Raw genomic sequence first — 17,981 nt, 5'->3', positions numbered from 1 at the left:
CTGGCTGGGAGATTATCTCCTTGCCATCTAGTGTCACTCTCAGTGTTGGCGTCCTTTTAGTAGCGGAAATGGCAACCAGCTCCGTCTTTTACGGGGCCAGGGTTAGTCCAGTCCGAACCATCCACTCACTTATTCTATCAAGATTTTCATAGTTTTTCAGCGGCGTTGCACCGCGTGTCCGCCTCCACAATCAGTGCGAGGTCATCAGCATATCCAAAGTGTGTCACCTCTGGCGGTCTATTCTCTACCTACTAACCAAACAACTTTCCTCTATATCAATTCAGTAATCTTCCAAAATTCATTAATCAATTATTTTAAAATATATATATATATATATATATTTTCTTACATTTGTACCCAGATACCTTTTTGCTGACTTATTGAATGGACAATCAAGCGTAATTCTATAATTTTAGTTTATGCTGAGATAAACCTCATTTTTATAATAAATTCTATGCATTTTATATACTGATACTAATATTTTTTCTTGTGTTATATATTATATAAAACGGTTAAGAAATTTATCAGGTGAGGTTAACTTGTATATATCTCACAAAACAGCAACTATGGACAGTTGCAGCTACAGCCAATGTTCCTAAGCCCAGGTGTCTACATAAAAAGTAATAAGTAATATAAGTATAAAGTAATATTATAAGTATAATAATAAGTATTACTTTATAAGTATAAAGTAATATTTTATTCGCTTGAATTGATGAAGGGAATTTAATTCTTTGTTTTGTAACTGAAAGGAATATATTAATTTCTTACATTACATTATCTGTTCTAATTTTTTGTATAATTACTATGAATCTAAAACACCTGAGGTTCAAGAAAGCGCCAGTCAGATTTTCTTTCTTTTATAGTAATAATGTTCATCATTCAACCAATCTGAGTTGTAAACAAAGATAAGATAAAATATGCTAAGTACAGTAGAAAAAATTAAAACTCTAAACACCTTACTTTACTTAATAAGTTTGGCAGTGCTTATTATTTTAGCGCATGGATTGTGTTCCTAATTGGTTATTTAATTCAGTAGATTATTGCAGTAATCATACAAATTAGTGTATATATAATTTGTTTAGAAAGATATTCTTTTTTGTAACAAAAGAATAATTAAATAAAAATATATCTATTTTGTAAAGCTTTAGTTTTTATCTTATATTTTATTAGGAAAACATTTTAGAACCCAATCGGTTGGTCTAGTGGTGATCGCGTCTTTGCCAATCAGCTGATTTCCAAGTTGAGAGTTCCAACGTTCAAATCCTAGTAAAGGCACTTTTAGTAAAGGTACTTTTATACGAATTTGAATAATAGATCGCGGATACCGGTGTTCTTTGGTGGCTGGGTTTCAATTAATCACACATCTCAAAAATAGTCGACCTTAGACTGAAGAAGAATGAAGACTGCACTTCTCTTACCCACATAGATATCATCCTCATTCATCCTCTGACGTAATACCTGACGGTGATTACCAGAGGCTAAAAAAGGAAAAAGGAAATCATTTTGGTTGGAAATAATTACTCCTCTTACGGAGAAATAATGATTCACTTCAAAAAACTGACTTCTTTTACCTCGAACATTGCAATTTACTTCAACAGAACAATATTAATATCACAGTTTTGACATATAATCGTGTCTTTCTTACAGTAATAGATCAGACGTATTATCTGAAAGCTACATTTAAAAAAATTCTTTTAACGTTGATTAATTTCTTTTGTTAATAATATTCATTTTATCTTTAACCAATTTCATGTTTCAAATTTTACATTGATTTCACCATTATTTTGTTGTTAATCTAATCTTTCTTCGGTAGCGTCTGTATCTATATATCTTTATATGTATATTTTTTTTATTGTATGAATTCAAACATTTTTAAAGAATGATCTTCATTGAATTCTTTATCTTTTATTGATTAACTTTTCAATGATTTTTCATTCAACAAATAAAAATAAATAGTTATGAAAATATTATTCTAATGGTAGAATTTTTAGGGATGAAGGTATTACGCATTGATATTTTAGTAAAATCAGCAATGCAGAGTTCACAGCACAGCTACTGATCATTTCTCTTTATATTATTTATATTTTTTTATATCTTTATAAAGTTTTATATTTGATTTAATAATTTTTTTATTGTATTATTTTTAAGCGGATATATTTTATTAATGACATAAAACAAAGTTATATAGTTTTCGAATTAAATTACATAAAATTTTATTTTGACTTTGCTGTAATAAATATATGCAGGAAATAAAATATTAAAGTATAAAATTACATTTAACTTCATCGAAAACAGTGTTACTTCAAATAATTTATGTTCATTGATATGAAATATTTCTCTACTGTATTTTTATTTACGTGTAGTTTCACAAAATATATAGTATGCATATGCATATAAATTTTCTTTTTCTTTTTGCAATCGGATAAGTTTTGTTGAGTGTAGTAACTACTACCGCACTCAGTGCAGCCAGCTCAATGTACCGATATATATCATCCTGTTTCAGGACAATGAACAATGTTCTACGTGCTCTGGATTTAAGCTTCAATGAGTTAGAAGAAATTCCGTTAGAAGCGCTACTATCACTCAAAAAACTCGACTGGCTTAATCTTCACAGGTAAAAAATTGTTTCATATTTTTAGCGATAAATTTTTACAAATTTTAATTCGGTTATTGTACAAATTTTAAGCTTTATAAAAATTACTTCGATGCTTTATATCATTGCTGTACATGAATTACTTTTTTATTTTGTTATTCTGATTCTTTTAAAATTACAAATAATTATATTCATTGACATATACACTTTTACGTTAAAGAGAACCAACTATTTATATTCATTTCATTGAAGAATATGTTTTTGTCAAATACCCGTCATATGAACGTACAATCGGTTTGACTTTTAGATTGTATATAATTTTACAAAGGTATTTATGAATATATAACCGCAAGCCTAGAAATCTGCATCATATTTTTAAATGGTTATAAAGTATTTTTACTTATAATAATACAGTTATTTAAAAAATTAAAGGATATTATAATTCCATTACTCCTTATTTAAAATTACATATAAAAAATAATTTAGCAATTTTTTCTTTTAAATCATAATAGAATGCATAATAGAACTATTAGAGTCGTTATTATTATTAGTATTATTTTTATATCATTCAATGCAAATTGATATTTAATATTTTAAACACGGAGATGCGTCTGATGGTTTTTTTAATAATTTCTTATTAAAAATTACTTTCCCTGTAACAAAGGTGGAAGAATTCATATTTTATTAAAAATGACAACGTAAATATAGACAATTTGAAGGTATTTTTTCAATAATTAAGTTGTAAGCGCATAGTACTGAATTGTTATAGTGTAATGATAAATATACCAATATGTGGTTCAAATATTTGAACCACAATTATTTTTTGTTAAAAATTTCAAAAATATTGGCTGTAATATTTAATTAAAATATATAATTTAAAATGAATTATATTATTTTTTCACGAATGTATCTTCAGTAAATTAAATAAAAATAGTACATACATATTTCAGAGAGAATCTCACGCCATCTTTACATCATTTCACTTCACTCCTTTCCTTTTATTTTACAGGACACAAATTTCAAGCCTTCCCTATTTCTTCTTGATGGCCTATTTTTAACACGGTCAGTATGTTATTATGTATACAAAGTTTGAAATAAACTTTTTCAAAAAACAGTATTTGAAGATAATTCTCTATATACTCGTGTATATATATATAAAGCAAATCCTACTAAAGATAAACTGATGAAAATTTGTATAAACATTCTTCTTACGGTATAATTGCAAATTAAAAAGAAAATTTTTTTTAAAATTCGGAAACTTTTTAAAGATTTAAAATGGAGTAACATTGAAATCTATTATTTTAAATTTCTCGGCAACAAATGAAGATATAAACTTGATTTCTGGTATGTGTAATCTTCGTGTAAATATCTAAACACAAATTTATAGATTTTTTTTTGAAATTCGACCTTGAAAAAGATGAAGAAAAGTAAATTTTAAACAATAATTGCAAATATTCCCCATTTAAATCGATAAACCCATACGAAATGAGATATTCACTAGATTTGGGCTTGAAATACTCTTCAGATAAATATTTAAAAATCATTTTCGGGGTTTTTGAATTTTGCGATGGTGTACGGTGACTCAACCAACACAGCCACTGGCACTGTTACTGTGTGTGCGACGCGACTGGCTGTCCCTGCCTCCGGTTACTTACCTTAAAATAAAACGCGACGGAAACGTAAGAAAACATATAGTGCGGGCTAAACCGCGACGAGGATGCTAGTTACATATAAAATAAACAAAATTGGCTTTTCAACTCTCGTTTATATTTTAATGATTTAATATTGTTGCCAAATAAAGGTTAAACTAAAATAAGTTTTGGTAGTTTATTTTTAATGAGACATCGACATAAAATTTAAAGAATCAAAAAAGATATTTCACCTTTAATGAACATTTTTTTAATTTGTTTTTTTAAATTCAATCTACTCTTTTAAAGAAATAATTTAAGCACGTCCTAGTAATTTCTTTTTTTCGGATATTTTGAACATAAAACGAGCTGTTATATTTTCTACGAATTTCAAGTTTTCTGTGATTTCTCGGCTTCAATAATAATGGTACTTTGTAGATTGACTACTTTATACATTCATATTCTTTGCAGTACCTTTACCGTAAGTCGAACCGTTCTTTGTAAAAAAAAAAGTTACGGTAAGATAAGACGGAAACTTATACTGTTGGCTCTTGACCAGTTTTTCTTCGATTTCCCTCAATTCACGTCCAGATATTCTAAGCTTTGTGGAAAAATTTGTGTTTGTAACTACTCTTTATATAACTTTTAACACAGTACTGCAAAAAGAAGTTAATATGAATTTAAAATGACTGTTATAAATTTCTATTTGAAATAATTATTCATATTGGAATTAGAAAAACTAATAGTTTTAGGAACGTATTTTGATAATGCCTGTATTTATATATTAGCCTTATGCTATTCTGAAATTTTGGTTTTATAATTCTACTCAAATCATACCTTTTTATTTCTAAATATGTGGAACGTTGTTTCCTTTTTATTCAAAATAATTTACTTTGACTCTCAAAATAGGGAAATAACGTATTGGTTGAAAGTACAAAATTTACGTCATAATTATTATTTTTTCTACTTTACAGTTTAAATCTTCATTCTTTATATATACATTTATTATTTATGCAACTACATATTAGGAAATCTCTGTTGAAATTAGTGAGCTCACAAATAATAATTAATAAATTAATTAATTTAATATATAACTAAAGCATTGATCAGTAGAAATTTGATTTGTTAGTGTAAGGTTTAAAGATTTAGTTATGATTGTTTTGATTTTTGTAAATACTTTTGTCGATGAATTGACGTCAGAAAGTAAATTATAATCCCAAATATTACAGACTGAGTTTTTACATGTTTTTTCAAATATCAAGAAAAAAAATAGTCACGCGGATTGTTAGATATTTTTCATACTCGAATAAATTCTCAACTTTAATTTGCAAAATCAAATTTCAGTTAGCCACAAATCTATTTAGGAAAAGACTTACAACTGTTTCAGTTTAATACCGTTTTTTCCTGTTATCTACTTATGTGAAGAAGTCATATACTGGTTATATTAAGTTGATTTTTAGAGTATTTCTACAAACCTATTTTTTTTATTTTTACTTTGTTAAACCAGTTCTGCACTTTTTTCTACATTTATTCATTTAAAAACATTTTGATTAATTTTCTTGAAATTTATAATTGATTAATAATAATATTTCTGTGTTTTTTAAACGCAGTTTATTTAATTCGTTTATATATTTATTTTTTGGTTTCAGAAACGAGATAACCTCAATTGGAAATGGCTTACCTATCGATTGGTCGCATTTAAGAAATACATTAGCTAATCTTTTCTTAGCTGAAAATGATATTCAAGAAGTACCACTGAAAGCACTTACAGAATTTCGACATTTAGGTCTTGTCAGTTTTAATAATAACAAATTACAAATTTTAAAATCGGGTTCGTTACCTATTTCACTGAAGACTTTAGGACTTTCATACAATCTTCTTACAACTTTTCCGTTTGAAGCGCTTGAAGAATTAAAAGATTTACAACGATTATACCTTCGAGGGAATTACATTGAAAAAATACCTAATTATACATTTAAATCGTTAAAAAGATTAGATAAACTTGATTTAGGAGAGAATGCTTTTGAGATTTTACCGAGTAACATGTTTAACGCATCGGTTATAGTGAGGGATTTAAATCTAGATTTTAATGCTATCAGAAATATATCTGCATATGCTTTTCATGGGTTAGGATGTGAAAGGATACAAATATCGATGAACAAATTACACTACGTCGATGAAAAAGCATTTGCAAGTTTGGAAAATAGTTTAAGTATTTTGTATATGGAACATAATAATTTAAAAGAAATCCCTAAAGCTTTGGCAGGTCTTAACAAACTTAAATCTCTATACATATCGTCCAATCACATAAGAGAAATACGAGAAGATGCCTTTACTAGTTTTTCATCGATACTAAAAGGAATATCTTTAGCCGGAAATTTTTTAACAGAAATTCCTCGACAAGCTTTAAAAGAATGTAAGAAAATATCGCATTTTAATATAGGGTATAATCAAATTACTGATGTTACAGAAGAAGATTTTGAATCGTGGGGAATGTTTTTGGAAACTTTAATTTTACGCAGTAACAGAATTGTACAGCTCCATTCACATATGTTTAAACACACACCTCGACTTAGAGAATTAAGTCTATCGTTCAATAAAATAAGTGACGCACCACCTGACACTTTTACTGATGTTTCTGGTACATTAGAATTACTAGAGATTAGTTTTGGAATTTATCAAGAAGAATTTCCTGAAGATTTATTAAAACCATTAACAGGGCTAATGTGGTTAGATCTTGATAATAATAATATAAGAACGATATCTAAAACAGCTTTATATAATTTTGGACAACTTAAATATTTTAACATGGATATGAATAAACTTTCGGTGTTACCGGAAGCTTTATTTCATGCAAACGTTCATAGAAATTTAAGAGATATTCGATTATCTTACAATCATTTAACAACTATCGTAACCGATACGTTTTATTCTTTAGAAAAATTACAAACCGTGTCTTTAACAGGAAATAATATAATCGACGTAAAACATAATGCGTTTAAAAATTTGCCGAATTTAATAAAAATAATACTTACAGATAATAATATTAATTTAATATCACCGCGTGCGTTTCATGGACTTCCTAATTTAATCAAATTAGATCTGCAAGAAAACGATTTGGTTGAATTTTCATTAAATGCATTCGAAAATGTTACAAGTTACGGTATGCCGATGACATTAAATATATCGAGAAACCAAATATCTGATTTATTTTCAAGCGACACCGGTACAGTTTTGTATGTAAATACTTTAGATTTAAGTCATAATTTGATATCAGATGTGCCAACAACATTTTTACAGTCATTCATCGAATCGATACGAAATCTTCATTTAGGATATAACAGAATAGGTAGATTAGATTCATCTGCGTTTGGGGATTTAGGATTATTAGAAACATTAACACTCGAACATAATAATATTGTAACTATTAGAAAAAGAGCGTTTAGTGGTCTGAACAATTTACAGTTACTGGATTTATCTCATAATCATATCGAACAACTCCAAATCGAACAATTTAAAAATTTAGAAAATTTAAGAATTGTTTACATGTCACATAATCATATCCGATCTCTACCACGAGATGCATTTCAAAAAACAAAACTGGAAAGGATCGATTTATCAAATAACGAATTCGTGGTTATGCCTAGTAATTCGTTAGGTGAAGTAGGATTTACACTGAGACATCTTGATATATCATATAACCATATAGAGCATTTAGACAGCACTATGTTTTCAGATATGCCATTTTTAACGACACTTAATTTGGAACATAATAAATTAACGATACTTCCCGATAATGTATTTTCAAGTTTAGCCGGGTTACTTAAACTAAATATCGGTAACAATCCGTTACGTGCAAATTTTAAAGAACTTTTTCATTATGTTCAAAGATTACGCCATTTAAATTTAGCTAATACCGGATTAAGAATCACACCGATCTTACCGTTACCGAATTTGGTCCGTTTAAATCTATCATCAAATCTTATTAAAGACGTTTCGAATAATGCTGTAGAAGGACTTCATGGACTTCGACAACTTGTGCTCTCTCAGAACAGATTAACCAGTGTACCTTCACAAGCTTGGGTCCATACACCGCTTCTCAAATCACTCGATCTTTCATACAATCCAATTAAGGTAAGATAGCTATGATAAAAATAAAATAGTTAAACTTTAATAATTTTCATGAGCTAATTGAAAGCTAAAGCTGTTGTTTCATCAGCTATTATGTATGTGACATACATAATAATTAATTGCTTTTTATCAATCATATTTTTGTAGTTTATTGTTGTATTTAATTTGACTATGTTTAACATTAACCATAGCATTATTGTCTGCTAGATAGTATAACAACTAGAAGAGGGTAAATAATTTTAGAGTCTAAAACAAGGAAAACTTATAAAATTAATGTAGATTTATCGAATGTGCTTGTGCACATAGTTTTTTAATGCATGTTAGTGCTAAAGCTATTGAAGTATTACAAATTGTATATACGAGTATTATCATAAATGTTTTTTAAATATACTAAATAATAAATAAATATTATAGCTTATTGAATATAGTATCTATATTTTTTTTAATATTAGCTAGAATAAAAATAGAATGAGAGTACATGCATGCGAGCGAAATATTGATGTTGATGTTTAATTATTTACTAGTTTTCCCCCGTTAATTGAAAATTTGTTCTATTTGATAACTCATTTTATGAGGTTCATTATTTTACATATTTGATTTTACAGTATATTCTCATTTGAAGACATATATTGCTGGTTCTTTTATATTATACGTAAAATTTAGAATAATAATAAATTTTATTCCTACACTTAATGTTATAAAGTATATTCTTTTTTTTTAAATATATTATCGATTACATACCACCCCAGAGTAAAACTTTGATTGAATGGTTAATTAGGAAGTTGAATAGAATAATCTACATACAAGTTAGCTTATACTTATAGTGGCTTATATTATAATAAGCCACTATAATCTTGTTCTCAGATGACTCATCAACAGCTAGAGGAAGATTAACTTATTGCAGAATATATTTGAGCTGGTCGGTTGAAACTTATTGATCAGTTACACTCTGATAATTATCAAACTGAAGATACCCTGTTATTACCCGTAACATTTGGTAGGAAAGTCGCTATTTCCTTAATTTAACGTTAAATCATTTCTTTTACTGTGATTTTTTTACTAATTTCTTGGTAATTCTCTGAACTTTTCATCTGTTCCTCATTATCGATCCATTTTAATTATAAAAATTTCCTTTTGTTTTCAAATTCTCCTGTCAGTTATATAGTTAATGAATTTATTTAATATTCATTACTGCTTTGGTTTGTAGTCAAATCTTTTTTTTTCCACCCTATCCCCCAAAGCAAAGCACAGCCCACGGGGTTGTCTACTCAAACGGGCCTCCCCGTCCACTGGCCATAAGTATAGCTCGACAGCTCAGCCCGCCGGTAAGATCTTTTTATTGAACGCCTCTAACCCCTAGGGCGGGGTATCCAAGCACGACTCTGTCGTTCCTGGACCCCCACCCCAGAAGCCGGGGCTCGGTCTTGACACCAAAGCCACTAGTGAGAGCACCGTGTGTAGGGCACTCACGGCGGGTCTCAATCATTTTTCGAAGGGTTGAGAGAGTTCCAGTGCCTCATCACTGCCGCCTATCCTTGCACAGACGAACGGGAGCTCTGCAGGGGCTGTCCTTCAACACCTCATCATTCCATCCTCCCTGGCTTTGTGTTAGAGTATCCGTGTCTCAAAGTCAGTTATCGCACGAAACATCCCTGTCCTGCTAACATGCAGTCTATTATTGTGTCAACTGTAAGGGGCACAGTCACCAACTCTCAGCAGCCCACGTCCGGCAGTCGAACACGACGTGTTCCGGTATATCTATCTCTCCGCAAGAAAGGTAAAAGGGGTTGGCATCTCCTGGCATGAAAATACACCTGAAACACGCCGTGACCAGATAAAAATTTTGTCAACCATTAGGTGACCTCACCAAAGCTGCGGTTGACCCAAGGCTCGACCTGCCGGACTAGATGTTGTGTCTATCGCTCCGTGGAGGACAGGTCTCAGTGGACCTGTCATTCTCGGAACAACCACGTGCATATCACTCCTGTCAGCTCCTCCAATAATCCCAATCCTCATCCCAACTAGTTGTTTAAGTGGAGGGATGCCCGGAAGGACTAACAGTGCCTCAGTCGAAACTGAAGAGTATGCCGAAACAATGCGGAGGGTAATCTGATTCTACACACCCTTCAGTACCCGCAGGTTTCGATTGCACCCCAGAACTTTCGACCAAACAATGACCCCATATACAGTACAGAATTAATCACATGGCCGTACGATTTCCTTTTAGATGACCGCGGGCCGGCCACGTTGCCCAGGAACCTACTCAGCTCCTGCACTATCAGATGTCTCTTGCACGTGTATGGAAAACGTACGCCATCAGTACAGCTATACCCCCAAATACTTCACCGACTCTACCTGGTGTACTAAGGCCAACCGTTATTTGGATCGGAGAAAGAGGATGCCTGCCAGGCATATAGATGAATGATGTTTTCTCAGGAGACAAGGTTAGCCCCCTAACTATCAACCAGTGCTGCACTAGATTGATATCTTCATTGGCCGCTGCTGCTACGTCGTCTACAACCCTCGCCCATACTACCAATGCCAGATCGTCAGCAAAGGCCACCGGTACAACACGTCTAGGATGGCTCAGCCGGAGCACTCCATCAAACACAAGGTTCCATAACGTCGGAATAAGTACCGACCCCTGAGGTAACCCATACCTGATCGGAAAAGAGAGTTGTGAGTCCGTTGAATTGTAAAGCAGACGTCTTTCTTCTAAGTACCTTTGTACCGTTTGCCGAACACCGCCTTCCACCTGCTTGTTCCGTAGAGCCTTGAACACAGCACTCCAGCGCAACAAGTTGAAAACATTCTTTACATCAAGCATCACAACCACGGGTATGTTTCTCGTGCGCCAGCTGCCGGCCGGTGCCGCCTCTACCAGCCGACATATACATTTTACCGCATCGGGAGTGGACCTCCCCTTACGAAAACTATACTGGTTCATGGACAATCCACCATTATGCTCAATTTCTCGCTTCAGCCTAACATCATATTTTCCAAGAGTTTGCATAAAGAATTCGTCATGCAGATCGGACGATAAGTGAAGGAGGTCTGCTGCCCTGGCTTCTGTAACAACACCAAACGGGACTCTTTCCATGCCCACGGAATGTAATCACCCGACAACATATCGTTCATGATGTTCAGGAGTTCCACCGGGGTCTTCTCTACCAATATTCGAAAAATTTCCATAGGAATGCCATCAGGACCCGGGCACGTCCGTGAACTTAGCCTCTTCCTCGCTAGCAACAGTTCGTCCGTGCTGAAGAGGGACAAGTTGTCGATGGCTATTTCCTCTCTCAGCGGGTCCTCACCTGTAGGGAATAACATCTGTATAGCATCTAGTACTTTCCGTTCCGTGAGGACCGCAGCTCTCCTCCCAAATTTCCCGTTTACTATCCGGAAACCTTTTTCCCACGGGTCCTGATTAACCAAGTCGCAGAGATCAACACCAGTTTTTAGCCTCCTTAATTACCACCTTGTAAGTTGTCCTCTCCTCCACAAAACATTGATGAGCCAATCTTGAGAACATTGACTGAACATCTTGAGAACCACGTCTTGCAGCCCGTTAAAACGACCTCCTAGCCGCCCATGCCTCCCTCCTAAGGCGAGCAATCTCATCATTCAACCAATAAGAATTTCGAGACCGATTACAACGAATGAACACGCCTGATTCTGTGCAATCCTCCTACACGATGACAGTGTACCGGCAAGACGGGCCTGGATATGTAATCGAATCTTAGATTGATTGAAATCGACCCTCCAAGTAAACGAAAAAAATTAATTAAAAATGTTTTAATTTATAGAAATTGTCACATAATTTACTAAGTTGTTAATTAATTTATTATATAAAAAAATGTTGGGAAATAGAATAGAATAGAATAGAAATCGTTTATTTAATTGTTTAAAATTGTACAGGCCAATTATCTTTTGTTGAAATTAAATAGTTTTTAATTCCAGAAAAAATAAACTAGCTCATAAATCCCTTTATAAAATTAGTTTTAAGTTATCTTTGTTACGAAATTGTTCTGAGTAACATACTAAAATTTTCCTCATTTCAAAGACTGAATACAGTTATCCTAGTTGAAATGCGTGCCAAAGTTTTTTCTTACAATGTAACATTCAACACCCAAAATATAACATTTAAATTATTTTCTTAAAAAATTCACATGTATATTTTTATAAATTTACTCTAAGTTCATAAAATTATTTTTTTTAGAAATAAGATATATAAAAATATAATTTACAAATGGAGGGAGTTTTCATTTTTCTCAAAACATCAAGTACTCGTGCAAAACGTTTCGTTGAGAAGCCTTATTAATATATATCTTTCAATTTACATCTACTTTTGAGGAAGAATACCCTTATTATCGTTCTATTAAGAACAGATTCAGATCAAAGAAATATCTTTCCGTAGGAAAGTAGTTTCATTATTAAAAGAGTTTTTTTTTCTTGAATACAGCTTGGGATATATTTTCAAAAGAAGATATTAGCTTTTACTTCTCAGGTTTCAAATACGGTGTAAATCATTGAGCGTTAGTTACAGATGAAAACTGATAAGAACCGTTTTGTAGGAAAAACGATCACTTCTGTATAACATTCGTTTTCACATGATTATTTTTCACGTGAAATAGTCGTTAAATTTCAACAAGTGTCACCTCTGCCCATTTAACAACAATAACAATTTAAAAACTATTGTTGATTTCTTTTATTTTAGTTAAAAGTTGGACAGAATGACACAATATAAATTATTTTATTCGTAGTAACATTTAAAAAATGTGAAAAAAAAAACAAATAATAATAATACAAGAAAAATTTCTGTTGTTTAAAAAATAATTTTGTTATATTTTACAATTTCAATATTCAGAACAAATAAATAATATTTAAAAATTAAATTTAGAGATTTTTTAAACATTTTATATTTTATTCATTCATAACTATTTTATTAAATTATATAATTTCAAAAGATCTTTTCCTATTCCATTAATGAAAATTTTTCATATTTTTTTATTTCTTATACATTTTATTTACGTTTAAATTTTTGTAATTCCATGGGTTTACATCTAAATTTTAGATAGAAAGAGATCACATATCAATTTCATTGTCAATGGTTGTAGTCGTTAGAAGAAACGAATACTACTAATCGACTGAGAGAGAGAAGGTCGAATTGTTGCATATGAGCAATTCTTACTTATCAGAGCTTTGGTGATGCTCATACGGGGGTCACAGTGTTGGAAAGTGAGTAAACAGATTGCCTGGATAAAAGAGATTTCCCTTGTGTTACGTACAGCTCAGAAATAAACAGGAATATTAGTTATAGTTTATTGTTAATTATTACTACAATAATATTTATTTTAACTTTTGAGCTTACGCTATGAATGCTTTTTACAGATGCTGACTAAAGAGAGTTTTGCTGGACTTGAAAGACTACAGGTATTGAATGTTCAGGACTTGCCACGTTTGGAAAGATTTGATACCGATTCATTAACGGGACAAAAGCAGCTATTTCATTTGAAAACACAAACGTGGCCTTCAATTGAAAAATACCGTTTCCGTTTAGGAAGCGTCCTATCGTCCCTTCCCTCTTTAAGAACATTAGAAGTAAAAATACACGAGACATTTTTGACCGATCAGTTACTTGGTGCATTTAATCCTAAATTAACTGTTATCGATATATCCGGTTATAATTTAAAGCATATCGATGCTAAAGCATTTACTGGTATTGAAGATAATGCCGAACTAGTTTTACGAATTCATGATACTCAAGTGGAAGATCTACCTTCAGGGCTATCATCAAAATTATTTAAAGTTATAAATCTTTCTCTTGATCTACGAAATAATCGTTTTACTTCTTTATCACCCAGTGCTCTCTATCCAAACACAACTAGCTGGGAAAATGTTGGCACAAAACTCTTGTCAGGTAGGAAGACTTGTATTATTAATTATTTTTTATTGAAATCTGTTTTAGAATTAAGTTAATCTTTTCTTTAACCTGTTAAAAATTGATACTATTTTACTTTTTAATTTTTCTAAAGAGTTGTAGGTTAATTATGAAGAATAAATCGTATAGAAGTTATTTTTCTTGGATCAACGTACCTATTTGTTAAATTAAAACCATTTCCTTTACGTTTTTCGTTATGACGGCTAATTTTTAATCATATAAAGATTGTTTTAAAATTTAAATAATTAATCAAACAGTCATTTACTGGTGTGTATATTTATACTCGCTTTCGAGTGGTCATCAGTGTCCACACGACCTGAGTCTATGTTCGTTTTTAGTTTTCATTTCTCTCTATTGTAGCTAAATTAATAAGTTTGCTGCTGAAGCTAGTAAAAACTTGTTCAGCTTCTGTTGTTTTTTCGAACTCTTTCCTATCTCATTTTTAGTATAAGCAGTTACGAAAATAGTGGGAATGAACGTACTTTTGTGTTATGCTTCATTATTGTACATTGCCTTTATTTCATATGCTTTTCTCGTATTTATTTTTAAAATATATTTTTTGAAACACTTACATTCCACATATTTATATATATCTCTCGGATTAATTACGTACATGCTGTAACAGCAAATTATACTCTTTAAAGAAGTTACGTATGATTTGTATAATAAATTATATGAGTTAAGAAAGAATAAAATAAGTCCATCACAAAATAGGGACAGGGAGCGCTTGCAGTTGCTGATAGTTGATAACTTGGCCACTTACGGTGGAGAGTACCGTGGGCTGTACGTTGACGAATGAGGTAAAATTCCGTACTATATCTGATTTTATAACATGGGTCCTTCAACAGAAGGATAGGGGTGCTGGGGCAATGAGGGGATGAGGGACAGCTCCCTGCTGAGTTGCTATTCGTTTGTGTATGCACAGATGGGTAGGAGTGATGAGCCACGGGAATTCTCTCGTTCTCTTGTAAAAACCGTAGTCCCGGCGAGAATACTCTTTTGGGTGTCCTCTTTTTGAGGCAAACAAGACATAAAGCGAGTCCCGGCTCCTAAGATGGGGTAACTGGAACGACATAGTCGGACCTGGTAACCCTACTCTGGGAGTTAGAGGCAGCTATTAGTAGTTAAGATCCAGCCGGCTTGTTAGAGAAAAAGGACACTACCCCAGATTGTATATGCTTCATTGTGGAATCCGATTCGGGGAAGAGGGGAGAAAAAAAATTAAAAAGTCAATCACAGAAGTTTTTTTGGGTGACTTGGATCTAGAGTTGAAAAATAATTTTTAAGCCTTATATCATTTTGGTCATTTTCATCCAATGAATGATGAATTCTTTTCGATAACGTTACTAGTTATTGTAAAACTTTTATTCTATTTTATTGTAAAACTACTTTATTCACATATCAGGTTCCAAATTAGTCAGTAACTTCATTTTACAATTTTAATCAGGCATTTTTTATTTAACTTTGAACATGTTTGATTTTTGTTAACTTTAGAACCTTTACTTGAAGATCGCACTTTCAAGGTATCGTGCTAATAATAAAAGTTTTTTTAATTTGTTCAAGGTTTTATAAAAAAAAAAAAAAATTTATAAAATAAAATATTGAAGTATAATTTTATTTAAAATTAATTAATTGCATTTTTTAAAATATTATTAAAATACTTGGCTCTTAAATTACTACACAGCGAAATGTAAATTTGATTATATTTCATACCACTTTTAAAATTATTAAAATAATACCTGTATTTGTTTAGAGTACTTTTTAGCGTATAATATTTATGAAACAAGACATAATCTGAAATATTTTAACAAAAAATTAAAAATTTGTCGAGAATATTTATTTAAATTACATTAATAACAGTGTTACGATTTTTATTTAAAAATAAAATTATTATTGTTTTTAAACTTTTTTTTAAAAATTATCATTATTTTACAGTGAATTTGTTATGCAAATTTAGGTCTAAAACTCCAATTTATTTGTTTAGTATTCTTGTTACTGATAAAAGTAGAGATTTCCGTAGTAGAAAGACACGTACAGAATCTCACTGGTGTCGGCAAATAAGAGAAAGGCGTCTTTGTACAAGGTGCAATAATTTATGGGATTTAATTCCAGAATATATCTGTCAAATTAGTGAAGAGAGAAGTGGGCTTTGTGACAAAGGCGATTAATATTCCTGGAGACTTTACCTCGAGCATATACAACGCTTTTCAAGTATCACTATAAACAGTTTAGTCTTTAATATTTGTTCAGTAAGAAAAGTGTTAAACAGCTTCATTCTTTAGCTCTGCTTAATTCAATTTTTAAAGAAATATTTTGTTTGCACTGTTGTAAACTCAGACGTATACGTTTAATATTATGAATATTTCATCACATTAACATAAATATATTTTTGATAAGAAATGTTTTGGTTCTACTGACTACATTTTTTGTTTGTATTTCATTTAATTATTAAAAGAGAATTGTTTTAACAATTTTATTAATTGAGTGGAATTATATATATATATATATATATATATACACACACACACACACACGAGTATATGTATACATTAGGAGAGGAGAAATAGTAAAAAAAGAATTATGTTGTTAAAAATATATTTACTAATTTAATGCGGGAGAATTACGTATATGTTCGCATTCCATACTTCAATGAAATATGCAGTTGCTGTACATTGTTCTTTTCTTTTTTTTTATTCTCCGGGACCACCATAAGGTATTACTTCAGAGGATGAAATGGATGAAAATTTTTGTAGCGTGTGAAAATTCCATGCCTGACAAGGATTCTAACCCGGGATCGCCAGACACTACCATTCACGCCACTGAGGCCGGCAATTGCTATATTGGTTAAATAACTTTTAACGGTTGCGTCAAATTAAATTTTGAAAGTTGAATTCAAAATAGTTTTTAAATTTGTCATCCTGACCAATAAATTAAATTGTTAATGTATTTTAATTGTAAAACTTTTCACAATTGGTCTTTGCATAATTTACGCGTATGTGCTTATGCGAAAAGGTATCTTACAATTAATAAATCGGTGTGAACGAATTATCATAAAATTTATAGTTAACTACTTTTAAATAAATTTCAAGTGTATATTTTACACTTTAAACTTGTGCCTTATACATAAATCATGAATATTGCTTTTTCAGCATTAATTACGGAAAATTTATATTTGCAAAAATATTTACCTAATACGAAAATAAACAATCAAAGCGGAATTAAAAATTTATTTTAAATACAATATTTATTCGTACCAAACAGTCCAGTTACAAAAATGATTGATTTACGTTAGTTATCAAATAAAGATACAAAAGTATATATATAAATAGTAAAGTGTAGTTACATGTCTAATATTATTACATAAACACGTTTCATGAAAGAAGTATTTATTTTTTTGTCCGACTCAGAATCTTTGGGAAATGTTAATTTTCGATGTACGATCATATTAAATATCATCTTTTCCAAAAGTTGGGTCTCAAATAGATAATGTAAATTAACTTGTAATAGCGAATAGACTACTAAACTTCTCTGGAAAAATAAATGGAAAATTAATTTATCGTCCGTACTTGTACAAAATATTGTACGTTAGAAATTTTCGTATTCTCATTGTGCAGAATTAAAACTCACAGTTAATCTTTTTAATTAATTAATAATAGAGTTAATATTACAGTTTTTTAAATAGTGTTTT

At 30.9% G+C, this 17,981-nt stretch overlaps 1 protein-coding gene across 1 annotated transcript in view; it reads left to right on the top strand.

The window, feature by feature from the left end:
• LOC142322066 (chaoptin) overlaps nucleotides 1–17,981 on the top strand; it is a 250,593-nt gene that overhangs the window by 134,037 nt on the left and 98,575 nt on the right. Inside the window, exons 4-6 of the mRNA XM_075360711.1 lie at nucleotides 2,504–2,614; nucleotides 5,871–8,355; nucleotides 13,744–14,272. Coding sequence (XP_075216826.1) covers nucleotides 2,504–2,614; nucleotides 5,871–8,355; nucleotides 13,744–14,272 — 3,125 coding nt within the window. The remainder of the gene's footprint in view (nucleotides 1–2,503; nucleotides 2,615–5,870; nucleotides 8,356–13,743; nucleotides 14,273–17,981) is intronic.

This window comes from Lycorma delicatula, chromosome 3, assembly GCF_047948215.1.
Source record: "Lycorma delicatula isolate Av1 chromosome 3, ASM4794821v1, whole genome shotgun sequence".
NCBI classification, from domain to species: domain Eukaryota; kingdom Metazoa; phylum Arthropoda; class Insecta; order Hemiptera; family Fulgoridae; genus Lycorma; species Lycorma delicatula.
The sequence above is the reverse complement of the archived record's forward strand: the minus strand, read 5'-3'. Positions and strand labels throughout refer to the sequence as shown.